The sequence below is a fragment of the Pungitius pungitius genome, chromosome 18 (genome assembly GCF_949316345.1).
Source record: "Pungitius pungitius chromosome 18, fPunPun2.1, whole genome shotgun sequence".
Taxonomy (NCBI): domain Eukaryota; kingdom Metazoa; phylum Chordata; class Actinopteri; order Perciformes; family Gasterosteidae; genus Pungitius; species Pungitius pungitius.
The window spans coordinates 3,839,022-3,851,683 of record NC_084917.1 but is presented as its reverse complement, the minus strand read 5'-3'; the positions used below and the strand labels follow the sequence as shown (position 1 = coordinate 3,851,683).

At 46.6% G+C, this 12,662-nt stretch overlaps 1 protein-coding gene across 3 annotated transcripts; it reads left to right on the top strand.

Moving 5' to 3' along the window:
- Positions 1 to 616: 616 nt before the first annotated feature.
- ark2ca (arkadia (RNF111) C-terminal like ring finger ubiquitin ligase 2Ca) lies at positions 617 to 12,540 on the top strand. 3 transcript variants are annotated; one of them, XM_037484928.2, is made up of 9 exons: positions 642 to 775; positions 1,888 to 3,494; positions 6,703 to 7,003; positions 7,099 to 7,227; positions 7,375 to 7,504; positions 7,606 to 7,710; positions 7,804 to 7,899; positions 7,992 to 8,092; positions 8,769 to 12,540. In XM_037484928.2, the coding sequence occupies exons 2-9, from the start codon at positions 3,473 to 3,475 to the stop codon at positions 8,884 to 8,886; spliced, it is 1,002 nt and encodes a 333-aa protein (XP_037340825.1). In that variant the 5' UTR covers positions 642 to 775; positions 1,888 to 3,472; the 3' UTR covers positions 8,887 to 12,540. The 3 variants fall into 3 exon arrangements, with proteins under 3 accessions (XP_037340824.1, XP_037340823.1, XP_037340825.1); XM_037484927.2 differs by lacking the exon at positions 1,888 to 3,494 and having other exon boundaries at positions 617 to 775; positions 7,807 to 7,899; XM_037484926.2 differs by lacking the exon at positions 1,888 to 3,494 and having other exon boundaries at positions 617 to 775.
- The last annotated feature ends 122 nt before the right edge of the window (positions 12,541 to 12,662 follow it).

Genomic DNA, 12,662 nt, shown 5'->3' with positions numbered 1-12,662 from the left:
GTGATGTACTTGGTTTGTTTTTACTGTCGATCATGCGTATTCAATTTTAGTTGGATTTTATTGTCCCTGGTTTTAGGAGCCAGTGAATCATCTGACTCAACTAGAACTCCTCACTGAGCAGTAGCCTCAATCACAGCTTTGCAAATGCCTACAATAAGCCACAGCAATGTGTATGGCCTTTAATCTTAAATTATCATGGTTTTGTAAAAAATGTATAGTGGACTTAATGTCCAACATGTCCCTGAAAACGGATTAATTGAAAGTAGGTGTTAAAGGTTGACATTTTTGGGAAGCGTTTATAATATAATTTCTTTGAAAAAGAAAAACCTTTTGGTGACCTTCCAGCCAAATTATAAATCATTTTTGGTGAGGTTCGCTGGGATGAAATCCAACCAGATTTCCATTTGAGGGGTCGGCGACAAAAACAACAGCACTACCACGCAAATGTACAGTACCTTAACAAGGCCGATGGATTCAATCATGGGGGCGGGCTGTGGAAAACACAGACGTGCCCGCCCCCTAACGCTCATCCCATTGGTGGAGCGGTGTGTCAAAGCCGGAGGGTCCTGCTCAGAGCGCTGCGCTGATTGGTCGCCCGGGACCGTGTCTGCACGCTACGTAGCCTGTCAGTTTGAATGTGCTCGGGACTGGAGGGGATCATTTCCATGGACCATCTGTCTCGCTGGCTGCCCACACAACAAAGAAGGACCCAGGATGGTGTTAGTACATGTTGGATATCTGGTTCTTCCCGTCTTTGGATCAGTTAGAAATAGAGGTATGACCATCTCGATATATTTCCTTATCCTAACCCTAACAAATGCCACGGCTTTTCCTTCTTTTAAATGTCATCAAATGATGTAAACAGAGCTGACACCTGCTAGCAACAAACGCGAGCGACAACAGGCGAAGCGCGAGCGCAAAACAACGCTAGCGCGACCGTTATAGCGTCGCTAGTGCGACTTACGACATTTCATCTTATATAAGCGCTAATGGACGCTGGCTTTTCCTCTAAGGACATTAAGGGGTCAGTTAAACGCACCAAATGACGGCAGCTGTCAAACGGCAGCCCCTCTTTTCTCTCAACCTCAGCTGCGCGATGTTTACGTGCGTTTGCGGCGGCGGCTTCGTTTTTTTTTTTTTTTTTTTGTGTGTAGTCACCGCTAAGCTAACGATACCGAACATCACCAGTAGCTTCCTTTAGCCGCGTCCACTAACGTCCGCTCGGCTTTAGCTCGTATAACATCCGCGGCTCCGTGCCCGCGGATGTGCCGTTAATTTGGTCCCCGGCGAGCAAGCGTCTGAACCCGAAGTGGACGCGACACGACGAGGGACGTGTGTCCCTTTGTGTGCATCTGGCATGGAGTCTGTTAATCTCCTGCGCTCATTTGTCTTTTTTTTACCCCCCCCCCCCGGCTTATCGTCTCAATTATGTGCGCTTCCGTTAAAAGACAGGTAGCGGGATGGCGGTAGTGCCGATTGGTGACTGTGGTCGGCTATTTTAAAATGGTGGCATTTTAGCCGTCAAAACATAACATCAAAACGTGTGTGTGTGTACCTGTTTGTGCGTGATGTGTGTGTGTGTGTGTGTTTAGCGATGGAAGGCGTCAAATTAAAACCTGCAAATTGCGTCGCAGGTGCAAAACAATCTCAAATAAAAAAAAAAAATAGATAAAATAAATTTAACATTTAAACGATCACCCTGGCTGACTCGGGCATAATAGCAATACTCATCCTCCATTAGCACTGGGCTACCTGTGTTTGATTATGTAATAATAACAATAAATAATAGTTTGACGTGCATTGTTAAAAAAAAAAAAAAAACCTACATGCAGTAGCACCAATGATTTCATTGTGCTTTTATTTCTGTTCTTTTTTCCTGTTCCATAGTATCGAGGCTGGCTCCACATTCCGCATTTCTCAGACCTTTGTCCCCCTCCATTGTGTAGCTAACGATCATCTGCTGCTGTCTGCCGTAGCCTCTGCCTGTTCTCTCTGCATCTAGCTGTATTGTGAACCCCCTTCTTCCTCATTTCCTCTTTCCATCTGAAGACGACATTGGCATTAAAACCGAGTTCCCACTCATACCGTATCCTTCTGTGTAACAGACTAAGGAATAACACCTTCTGTAGAAAACAGTTTGTCTTTTCTTTTTTTTTCTTCTTTTTTTTAAACTGTCATGTTGCTCTTCAGTGAATAACCCATTGTAGCGTTAGACTTTACTACAAACTGTCATTGTGATTCTCCCATTCAGTGTGGATAGACTACATTCTGCTGTAAATTCCTGTAAAGTGGATACATTTTGATTCCCTCCCTGATTCGATCACAGCCAGGCTTGATCGAACTTTTTTTCAATTTGATCTCACCCCCTATTTGCAAAGAGGTGCATTGTGCCAACTTTTTGTTATCAAAAAAGGCACTTGTATGATCACTTCCTCCCCCTAAAGCGTTGTGACCCGCTATCCTACCATTCACCAATTGGCCAGTACATGTAGTTTGAGTGATGCGGTTTTCACCTTGTTGCACCTGGTGTGGCGGCGTCCAAGCTGCTGGCCATAATCCTACCCGTGTGTGAAAAGCTTTTGTTCCCGCTAGCTGAATTGATTTAGTCAGCTGCGATCAATTGACTAGACTCCAGTCTAACTCATCGTGCCATTTGAAAATCCCCCACTATCAATCACAGCCCCCCCCCCCCCCTCCACCCCTCCCCGACCCCTTCAGACACCTCCAGAATGCTATCCATTTTACAGGGATGTGTATATCCTGCACTGCTGTAGAACTCCTTTTAAAAATGAAAATGTCTTTTATTCTTTGGTTGTGGTTTTCTACCTTATGTTCTTGTATTAGATCCTAATGCATGGTCATTTTATACTTTTTGTTTTTCCACATTGAACAGCAGATTCCAATGAAAAAACTTTGTGTAGAGATGTCCCTGCTATACTGAAATGTGCTGTAAGCATACACATCTACTCATTGGATGCTGCTTCTGTTCTGTTAACCCTACAGAGAGCATGGTCAGGCCTTGCCTTTGGTCTTTATTTGCATGGTATTATTATGGTTATATAAGATATATTACTCTTATTACACAGTGCCACACATACTAATATTTTCCAATAAAGACTGTAGTATTCTTTCTAACCTTCAGTGTGCTTTTTGCTGATTTCCATGTTCCTCCCCTCCTCCCTCCACACTGTGCTGTCACTGAGACTGTCCCCCCACTCTCTATTTGCTCATTTCTCAGCTGTCTTTGACAGACTTTCGAGTCGCTGCTCTGCTTACTTTAGAGTAGGAGCAGACTCATTTTCTATTAAAAAAAAAAAAAAAAGCATGTTTTGACAAACACATCGGCATTGATATGTAATGTTACATGCTGTCATTTTCCTGCTAAGCCATACACTATTTGTGTTACTATTTATATGACAAAACACAGCCTACTTCATGTCCACTCACCAGTGAGCTAACGTTGGAACAACATATGGAAATGATCTTCTTTCTAGGTATATCAATTTGTTTTTAGATGTCAATATATTTGCTCAGTCAATTTTGTGTGAAGCGACTAAAGTGCATTTCTTTTTGGCTACTCGTACCAACACTTTTCAAAAGTCCAATATTCTTCTGCAGCATTCTCTAAAAAGACCAAATACAACACAAATAGTAAACTTGTGCAAACCGTAGTACAAAAACAATACAGCAAATAAATCCTAAAGGTATTTGATGCCACCCAACTGTAGCATTGGTTTTCAAAAACATTCTTCTAAAACCTGCACCAAGTCGGTCCTGTGAAAAGAAAGAGGTCAACACTCGTTCAAACTCAATAGGACGATCTCCTTAAACAAGACAAGCGGCTTCTTAGTTTAGCATAGCATAAAGACCCTTTAGCGCCTCCAAAGCTCCCCAATGAACACAATCACGTTTGTGTCGATCATGCAAAAAGAAAGTGTTTGCTGTTTGTACTATTGTTGTTGTGTGCACATTGCCATTTATATTTGCTGTTATGCATTTAGACAAGACAGATATATAAGAGCAGCTTAGGTCTCCTCATCCAATCCTACCGCACTATCTATTGATTTATTGAGTTTTAATGTGTAGTATGATTGGAGATCAATTTGTTCAATAACCATATGGAAATATTTCACCTGAAGTCTGTATGTTTGGAATGCTGTAACATTTTGGCCTCATCCGTCTCGTCCTTTTCATGGAAATAGTGAAAAAGACGAGAGTAATATAAATCTGAGAGCGAAGCGTGTAATTACTCAGTCTTAAAAAGAAATGCTCATACAGAGTAAAGAAGTTGTACCATCGCAGGGCGGCCTTTTGATTCTCTTATTACAGGAAGTCGGTCATTAAATGAAGGGCTTTGTGGATGTATGACTACTGTACTATGAGGTCATTACTAAGCCCTAAATGTCTAAATTAGGCCGACATAATGATTGTCAAGAACATGCAGCACAGACTAACCCTTTCCCTTAGTTTGACATCATTTTCGTATAGTCAGTCCTTTTAGTTTTAATACCAGCGACTTCTTGCCTCTGTAATAGTCGAGAGTTCCTTCCCACGCCGACACGAGGGGAGTCCGAGACGCCGAGGAGTTTACCCCCACGTCTTTAAAATAACTGTAATGTTATGTTTCACAGTCTCTGCGTTGACCCGGGCCACACATTGATATCACGATGCTTTGTCTTCCAACGGGCGCGCCCCCCCCGTCCTTGTCTGGGTGGTGTTTAGCGCCAAGGTCAGTGAGCCGGCGCGTGTCACGTAGCCAACGGCGTGCAGCTTTTCCAGGCCAGCTGTGCGACACGCAAGCTGATTTCACTCAGAGGTCTCTAACCCTGATTGGGAGTGGTGCCAATCAGTGATATCAGCTGGTTTTTTGGGGGGGGGGGAGGGAATGAAAAAGTGCATACACAAGGTTCCCAATGTCACATGATGGAAGACCTCAGCACCAGGCAGAAGACAGGATTATGTTAGAGGGGAGGTGCGATTGTAAAGCTGCAGTGATGATGATGGGGGGGTTGATGTCAGACTGCTGCAGTCGCGGCTGGGCAGGGCTTACGGGCCGTCGCTCACGCAGAGACACCATGCCGCAGCTAAACCGTGGGGGAGGGGCTGCCTGTGCAGCAGCTCATGGCTCATGGGTGAGGAGGAGGAGGAGGAGTGGTGGATGGGAGTGTACGTGTGTGGGGGGGAGAGGGGGGGTCCGCTCTGCACCAATATGGCGCGATGTAGCTGAAAGTCAAAGTCTGAAGCGGGGGCGTGACAACAGCAGCAGCAACAACAACAACATCATCATCGCCGTAGCTACCGGCGCTGCTGTATGTCAAATATTAATGTCAGCAGTTCCTGCTGTGAAAGAGCCATGGAGACAAAATCATTTGATATTTACTTGAGGCTCCACTCGGGGGTCCAGTCCAGTCTTACCGGGTCACAGGCCTCACACAAAATGTGACGTTCAGCCTTTTTCGCCAATGGAAACTCGGCCTTCTGCCGTTTCTGCTCCAGTTCCTCGGCCAGATATTGTTTGGGTTTTTTTTTTGCTCGAGGCTCTCCGGGTTCACGGGCTTCCCGTGTCCCAAGGCTGTAGGCCACGGAGCAAAACAACAGCCGTGCAAATATGTCGCGCCGGCAAGAATGAGAGGAATTGTTTGACTTTTTGGGACGTTTACTTTCTGTTAGAGGATGATACCGCCGTCATTGTAAATATAAAGCCAGAGCCAGCAGGTGGTGAGCAGCTTCGTTTCCGGCACAAAGACGTGAGAGGAAACATCCGGCTCTGCAGAAGTAATGAAGGCTCATTAACGCAACCTGTTTTGTGTTTTAAATGTCAACAGTGACTGAGTTTTTTTTTTTTTAGTGAGCTTTACAGCTGGACACCGCCAGCGGATTCAAAGTACGACAGAAAACCCATACGCTGGATTCTGTGTTTGCATCAAAATGTTACGGACTTGATCATTAATGAGTCTGATCTCGTCTCAGTGATCCATCGGCTGTGAAATAGAGTCGGCAGCGATCGCTTAATACATCCCGAGCATTAACTAACCGCCCCATCGTCTGCCCGTCTTCGTTAAAGACTCGTTGCCGTTCATCACGTCCGGGCTTTTTAAAATCGGCTCCAAACAGCTGACCCCCCCCCCCCCCCCCCCCTCCTCCTCCTCCTCCTGGCCCTCCTTTATCGGAGCTCGGAGTAATTAGTATTGATTGTTTTGTGCAAGTTGATACCGAGGTGATTCAGTGGGCCTGTTGTACAATCTTCCCTCTCTGATGGGAGGGAGGGAGGGGGTGGGCATGGGCGGGGGGGTCGGAGAGGGGTCCTTTTGAGCCTACGGCAGTCGCCGTGGAGGGTTTTTAATGAGAAATCCGTTGCAGGAATACGCGCCGGGCCCGTTAGCAAAGATCCAATCCTTCCAGCCGGCCTCGCTGTGGCGACTTGAGAGGGTGGCAATCTGTGTGGGTTTAGACGGGGGGAGGAGGAGGAGGAGGAGGGGGGGGGGAAGGTCCCCCGATGTCTGTGTCCTCCATCTGCTGTTTGGTCTGTCTCGTCCTGTGCGAGGTCTCTCCTGTTTCCATGTTCTCCCCCCGTGTGAGTGGTTGTTTTTGTGCATTTGTCTGGGGGGGGGGGGGGGTCATGGGGGTGGGGGGTGCTAGGAGAGTGCCTCTGGGGCGTCTCCAGGTTAATTCCTGACCACTTTCATTTATTCACCCTCATAGGAGCCCACTTCACCAGGCAGCAACACAGCCATGCTACCTCCTGCCGACACTTTCACCTGGGCGCCACCCAGGCGCCCATCTCAGCCGAGTTCCCCCTGGGACACGCCAGCCAGCCGCCCCAGACCGGCCTCGCCCCCCACCTGCCCCCGGCACACCACCCGCCCCTAACTGCCCTGCCCGCGCCCCCTCAGTTCCAGGACGTGCCGGGGCCTCCATTCCTACCTCAGGCCTTACACCAGCAATACCTCATCCAGCAGCAGCTTCTGGAAGCGCAGCACCGCAGGATCCTCCCGCACTCCAGGTACAACCCCCCCCCACTCGCCCCCGCCCACCAATCAACCGCCCTCCACCCGCAGGCCCACGCAAGAATACATTTGTGTCTTTATTCCATTGCAGAAGAACCCAGGAGCGTATCCCCCTGAACCCTCACCGACTGCGCTCAGGCTACGAGTTCCCCCCTCCCCTCCACGTCCCCCAGCAAATGACCCAGCAGCAGCAGCGGTACCTGGCCGAAGGCACCGACTGGTAAGCCCCCCCCCCCAACCCGCACCCCCAGTCGGAGAGCAACGAGACTCCGGCACCCCCATGCCATCTCTGCACCATGTTTGTCTGTTGGTCCATGATGATGATGATGATGATGATAATGAGGATGATTTCATCGCATGTCTGCAGGGATCTCAGCGTGGATGCCGGCCTCCCTCACCACCAGTACCAGCTCCAGCAGCTTCCACAGCACTATCAGCACTACTTGGCCTCCCCCCGCATGCACCACTTCCCCAGGAACACGTCCTCTGCACAACTGGTACGTTAGATCCCAGTGGATCTTCTTCCCACCAGCGCATTAAAACAATGAAGAACAAAAAGAGGGCTACTGCAATGTGACAATGACTTTTATCTTGCCAGGTTGTGCATGAAATCCGAAACTACCCGTACCCTCAGCTGCACCTGTTGGCGCTGCAGAGTCTGAATCCTTCGAGGCACGCCACCGCGGTGCGAGAAAGCTACGAGGTAAACCCGTTTCTAAAACTCGCGCTCCCCGAGGGTGTCGATTTTTCCCTTCTGCTTTGTACTAATTTCAACTGGATGCCCACTTCTCCCCAGGAGCTGTTGCAGCTAGAGGACCGTCTGGGGAGTGTCAGTAGAGGAGCGATCCAGACCACCATAGAGCGATTCACCTTTCCTCACAAGTACAAGAAGGTGAAGCACGGCACACTGTTTGTTCAACGTGTACCCCCCCCCCCACGTCCGGGGCTGACCTTTTGTCCCCCTGTAATCTGACCCGCTCACAGAGAAAGCCCCTGCTGCTGAAGATCGGGGAGGAGGAGGAGACGGATGTGGACGAGAAATGCACCATCTGTTTGTCCATGCTGGAGGACGCGGAGGACGTCAGGTCAGACACAAGCCCTGCTTTTCCAACGAAAGCATCACTTTTCTTAGAAGGGGTTTTCAAAAGTCTAAACTAAAGCTTCGGCACTTTGGGAATTGAGGTCAGTGAGTTCGCCTTCGACCATTTTTAAATAAATGAAGTGGTGATAAATATTAATGGCTCTGGTGGGATTTTAAATTGACCTAAAAAAAAAAAAAAAGACAATCTCGGCTCGGCCAACTTTATACTTTAACTAAATATCTCCCAAACCCTTGACTGATGGTTAGATGGTCCCTCTCGCTCAACACTAAACACACGGGGTCAAATTACTCAGCTGATCAGCTGCTTGCCCTAGCTTCCCATTTCACAGAAGGTATACCAGAGAAATCGGCCTTTTCATTTAACTCCACCTCAAAGTGGGCAATATTTTTGTGAAAATCTGCACCCACACACGTATTTCAGACCACGACTGGGTGTGAAATTCATGGGTGGGTGGGGGGGGGGGGGGAGGAGTATGTCCTGAAATGGGGTTGTTTTACAGCATGTCAGAGAGGCACGCGGGATTGATGACTCAACAGAAGTTGCCTCCGCGTGCCTGAATGAACAAAACAAAACTCCCTGCTGGTTTTCATGGAATTCCACATTGACACCCCCCCCCCCCCCATGTGTCTCTCTGTCTCTCTCTCTCTCTGTCCTCCAGGAGATTGCCCTGCATGCACCTCTTCCACCAGGGCTGCGTGGACCAATGGCTGGCCACCAGCAGGAAGTGTCCCATCTGTCGAGTTGACATCGAAACACAGCTGAACCCCGACAGCTGATGAGATTTTACACCCCCCCCCACCCACCACCGACACCTCTTGTCAATCACCCTTGCGTGGTTCCTGCTTTCTCCCCCCCTCATCCCCCCCCCCCACCCGTTGGGTGCTTTGCCAAATGTCTCCGGACTTCATGTGACATCACCACCCTTCTGACTCACGCTGTACTGAGCCAAGCCAGGAAAACTAACTGCAAGAGAGGCCAACTCTTTTTAAATAAAAGCACATCCTTCCAGAGGCAAAAGACACGCAGTCGCAGACACACACACACATACTCACGTACACAGGGTTTACTCGTAGCTTGCTGGTCCTAAGTGGGGTGTTGTTGCTGTTGTGGTGTTGTACTGTAGGTAGTCCTGGGCTGTGTAGCATGTCCTCAAAGCCATGACTTAATGTCCCGAGAGTGGAAATAACGCATAACCCCACACTGAGCTGGCTACTTTCTATCTCTCTCTCTCTCTCTCTCTCTCTCTCTCTCTCTTTCGATATATAAATATATATTTCTCTCTTTTTCAAACACAATCAAAGTGAATATTCTGCCACATACGAAAGCTTAACAAATGCTCTGATGCCATGTTTACCTAAAGATCATTTGTGGTCGTAGTAGAGTAGCAGTAACCAACAAGTGATATCTAATGCTCTGTCGCCTTCTACTTTCTTTCCGGGGGAGGGACAAGCACCAGCTAGCTGAGTGTTTTAAATCCATCATGCAGCTTTGACATTTTGCAATACAGTTGTACATTTACCTTGGGTTGGTGTCACGTGAGGTGCTGTGGTGTGAGTAGGTCTCCTTCACCGGGCCCCGTGGTCGAGTCGTCGTGTATTTTAAAAGTAGGTAGAAAGTCATTTTTTTTTACCAAAAATGCACTTTTGTCACAGTGTAGCTTGAACCTGACGCGCTGGTTCACACGTGTGTGTGTGTGTGTGTGTGTGTGTGTGTGTGTGTGTGGGGGGGGGTGCGCGCGCTCTGCCCTGCTGTGTGTGATTTAAGGAATGTGCGGCACAAGTGTGTGCGCGTGCGTGCGCGTGCGTGCGTGTGTGTGTGTGTGACGTTAGCCGCGTGGCCACTGGAGCACTTGCACAAAGCCAAAAAAAAAAAAAAGAACCAGGGATAAAAAATGGAAGTGCAGAGCAAGGTGGGAGGGAGGCTCCCTCGTACCTGTCACCGCGGAACGGTGTGTACTAAAAAAATAAAATGCATGTTTCATTGTTGACTTGGGCTGTTAGCTTTGGTAGCGTTTCTTCCATTTTCTTTCTTCGAAAAAAAAAAAAAAAAAGGTACAGAGATGGCTTTGCATGACTTAGTTGATCTGAGCTGTGACTCTCTTCACAGCACAAACAAACAAACAAACAAAAAAGGACCCTGCGTCAGTGGCTGCTCCCCTGACTCGTGGCGTGTGTCCATCGCGTCTCCCCGGGTTCAATGTTTACCTTATTGCCTAAAGAACAAGCACATGTGACAATAGTCATAGCAACAAAAAGGTCCCCCTCCCCCCCTCCCCGCCGCCCCCCTCTCGGTATTGCATTATTTTTAGGGTATAGAATCATGCAGTGTTTGAGCAGAGAGAGAGGAGCTTGCGTATTGATTTCGTGTATTCGTGTGACAGACCTCCCCTCGTGGTTGCTATGCTGGTTGCTATGCTGTGTTGCTAGAACATGTAGAACGTGGTGCGACGGAGGCAGCGTCCCTCTGGCGGTGCGCACGGACACACCGACAAGGGGGGGGGAGGGACATTCAGGCTGTTAATGCCCCCCTCCCCCCTTTGTCTCTATTGGGGGGGGGGATCAATTAACTGGGATTATTCCCCCCCCCCCCCGTCTCGTGCACTGTCGGTGGCGGAGCTGCCTCCTCCTGTAGTGGAGTCATCTGTGATGAAGTTTTCATAGTTTACACAGGGTGTTGTCAGTTGAGATGCCTTAAGTATTTAACAATCATAATTTATTACTAACTGTAGATATTGTGGGTATGTATTTAATTTTATATAGTTTTTCGGGAGGGGGGGGGTTGGGAGGGGATTGGGTATTGAATCATAATTTATTTATTTAGAAATAACAAAAATGCTATGAAAAAAAAAAAAACTATTACCTCATTTTTGCATTGTTTTAAATGGGAATGCTTTGCATGCAGTTGTACTTTCTGGAACACTAAAGTTAGATGGAAAAAAAATTAATAATAATCGAGCCCCGCTGTCTGATCTCCACGAGCTGGCTGTGTGATGTTTACTGTCCAAGGCTGAGCTACTGAGCCCGCTCTCCGCCTCTCTCTCTCTCTCTCTCTCTCTCTCTCTCTCTTTATATCTCTCTCTATCTATCTCTCTCTCATATGTGGTGCTGTGGATCTTGGTCACATTCCATTCAATGCAATTTCTCGGATCCCCCATGCTGTGATGTAGTGGATAAACTGCAATGAAGTAATTTCTTTTTTTTATTTTTTATTTTGTTTTGCACTCACTTGTTCAAATATGGGAACCCTCTCACTGGCAAAAAAAAAAAAAGTTTGTGTGGATAATTTAATATTACCATTAAGAACTCTGGCTTTTATTTTGTACGCTCTGCTTCTCACAATGCACTATGGGTCTTAATAACGATCATCTGTGAAGCATGTTCCTTCGCTTTAACTCTTTGTATTGACCTTTTTTTTTTTGATTTTCATCTCTGGTGTTTCTCTTCAGTTTGTAGACTTAAGCATAACAAGTGCCTCGCTTTAAGTGTTAGGAGCTATTTCCATATTACTGAAACCATTGATAACAATCAATCCATGAAGCCGCCATGCCTTATTGGTTGCATAGCTGAGCGGGAGAGTGAGTTGGGAGGGAGCTACGATAACATTTGACAGTATCTACAAAAGCCATTGTCCTCAAAAATTGAAGTCAAACTGTCCAAACCTAGCTGTTGGTCCGTGGTGGAGCGTTGCATGTTGTGGAGACGGTTGTGACTACGAAGAGGCATGTTTCACTGTGGCATTTTCCAAATACTTAGGAGATAAAGAAGGATTACCCATCTGAGACTCTCCGCTTCTCCTTTTTTTCGTTTTATTTTACCGTCCATCTCTCCTCTCAGAATCTGTCCTCCGTTTCCTTTCACAGACTAAAAGGATGACGAGGATATTAAAGCACAACCTTTTCTAAAAATGCATGTTTTCTCAGGTTTCAATATAGTCTCAATGGTTTAATAGTATATGGAGAAAATATATACAAAGAATATATCAGAAAGAAAAAAAAAAAAAAAAACATAATTTTGTTGCTGTTTGAAACTGAAAAACAAAACTGAAGAGAAAATATCCCAAAAAGTGCCAGTGAAAGGGCTGCCGCCATCCTTGTGTGAAACTCTGCTGTTTAGCTGTGAATGCGCAATGTTTTTCAATATAGGATATTTTATCTGGAAATAGAACTATTTATCATTCATATTAAAGCAATAGCGCATTAATGGTGATGTGTGTGTTGATGAACAAATGGATGAGCATATTATGGGTAAATGTTAGAATCACATGTGGTGGAATTTTGTACTTTATTACAAAAAAGTACTACTAATAATAATGATTTCAAAAGTTGCATTGCTAAACCCAAACTGTTCAGTTTTTTTATTTTAATTTTATTTCATGGCTTGTATATTATCCTTTTGTATGTGCTCTTTTTGTAATAAATTGGATAAAATGGACTGAGTTGTGATTCTCTTGTGTCATACGATCTCACTCATGATGTTAAAGTGTAGTTCTGAAATCAAGCTTTCAGATGCTTGCATCTCAGTTTCACTTTTCACACTCAAACACAAAGCACCAC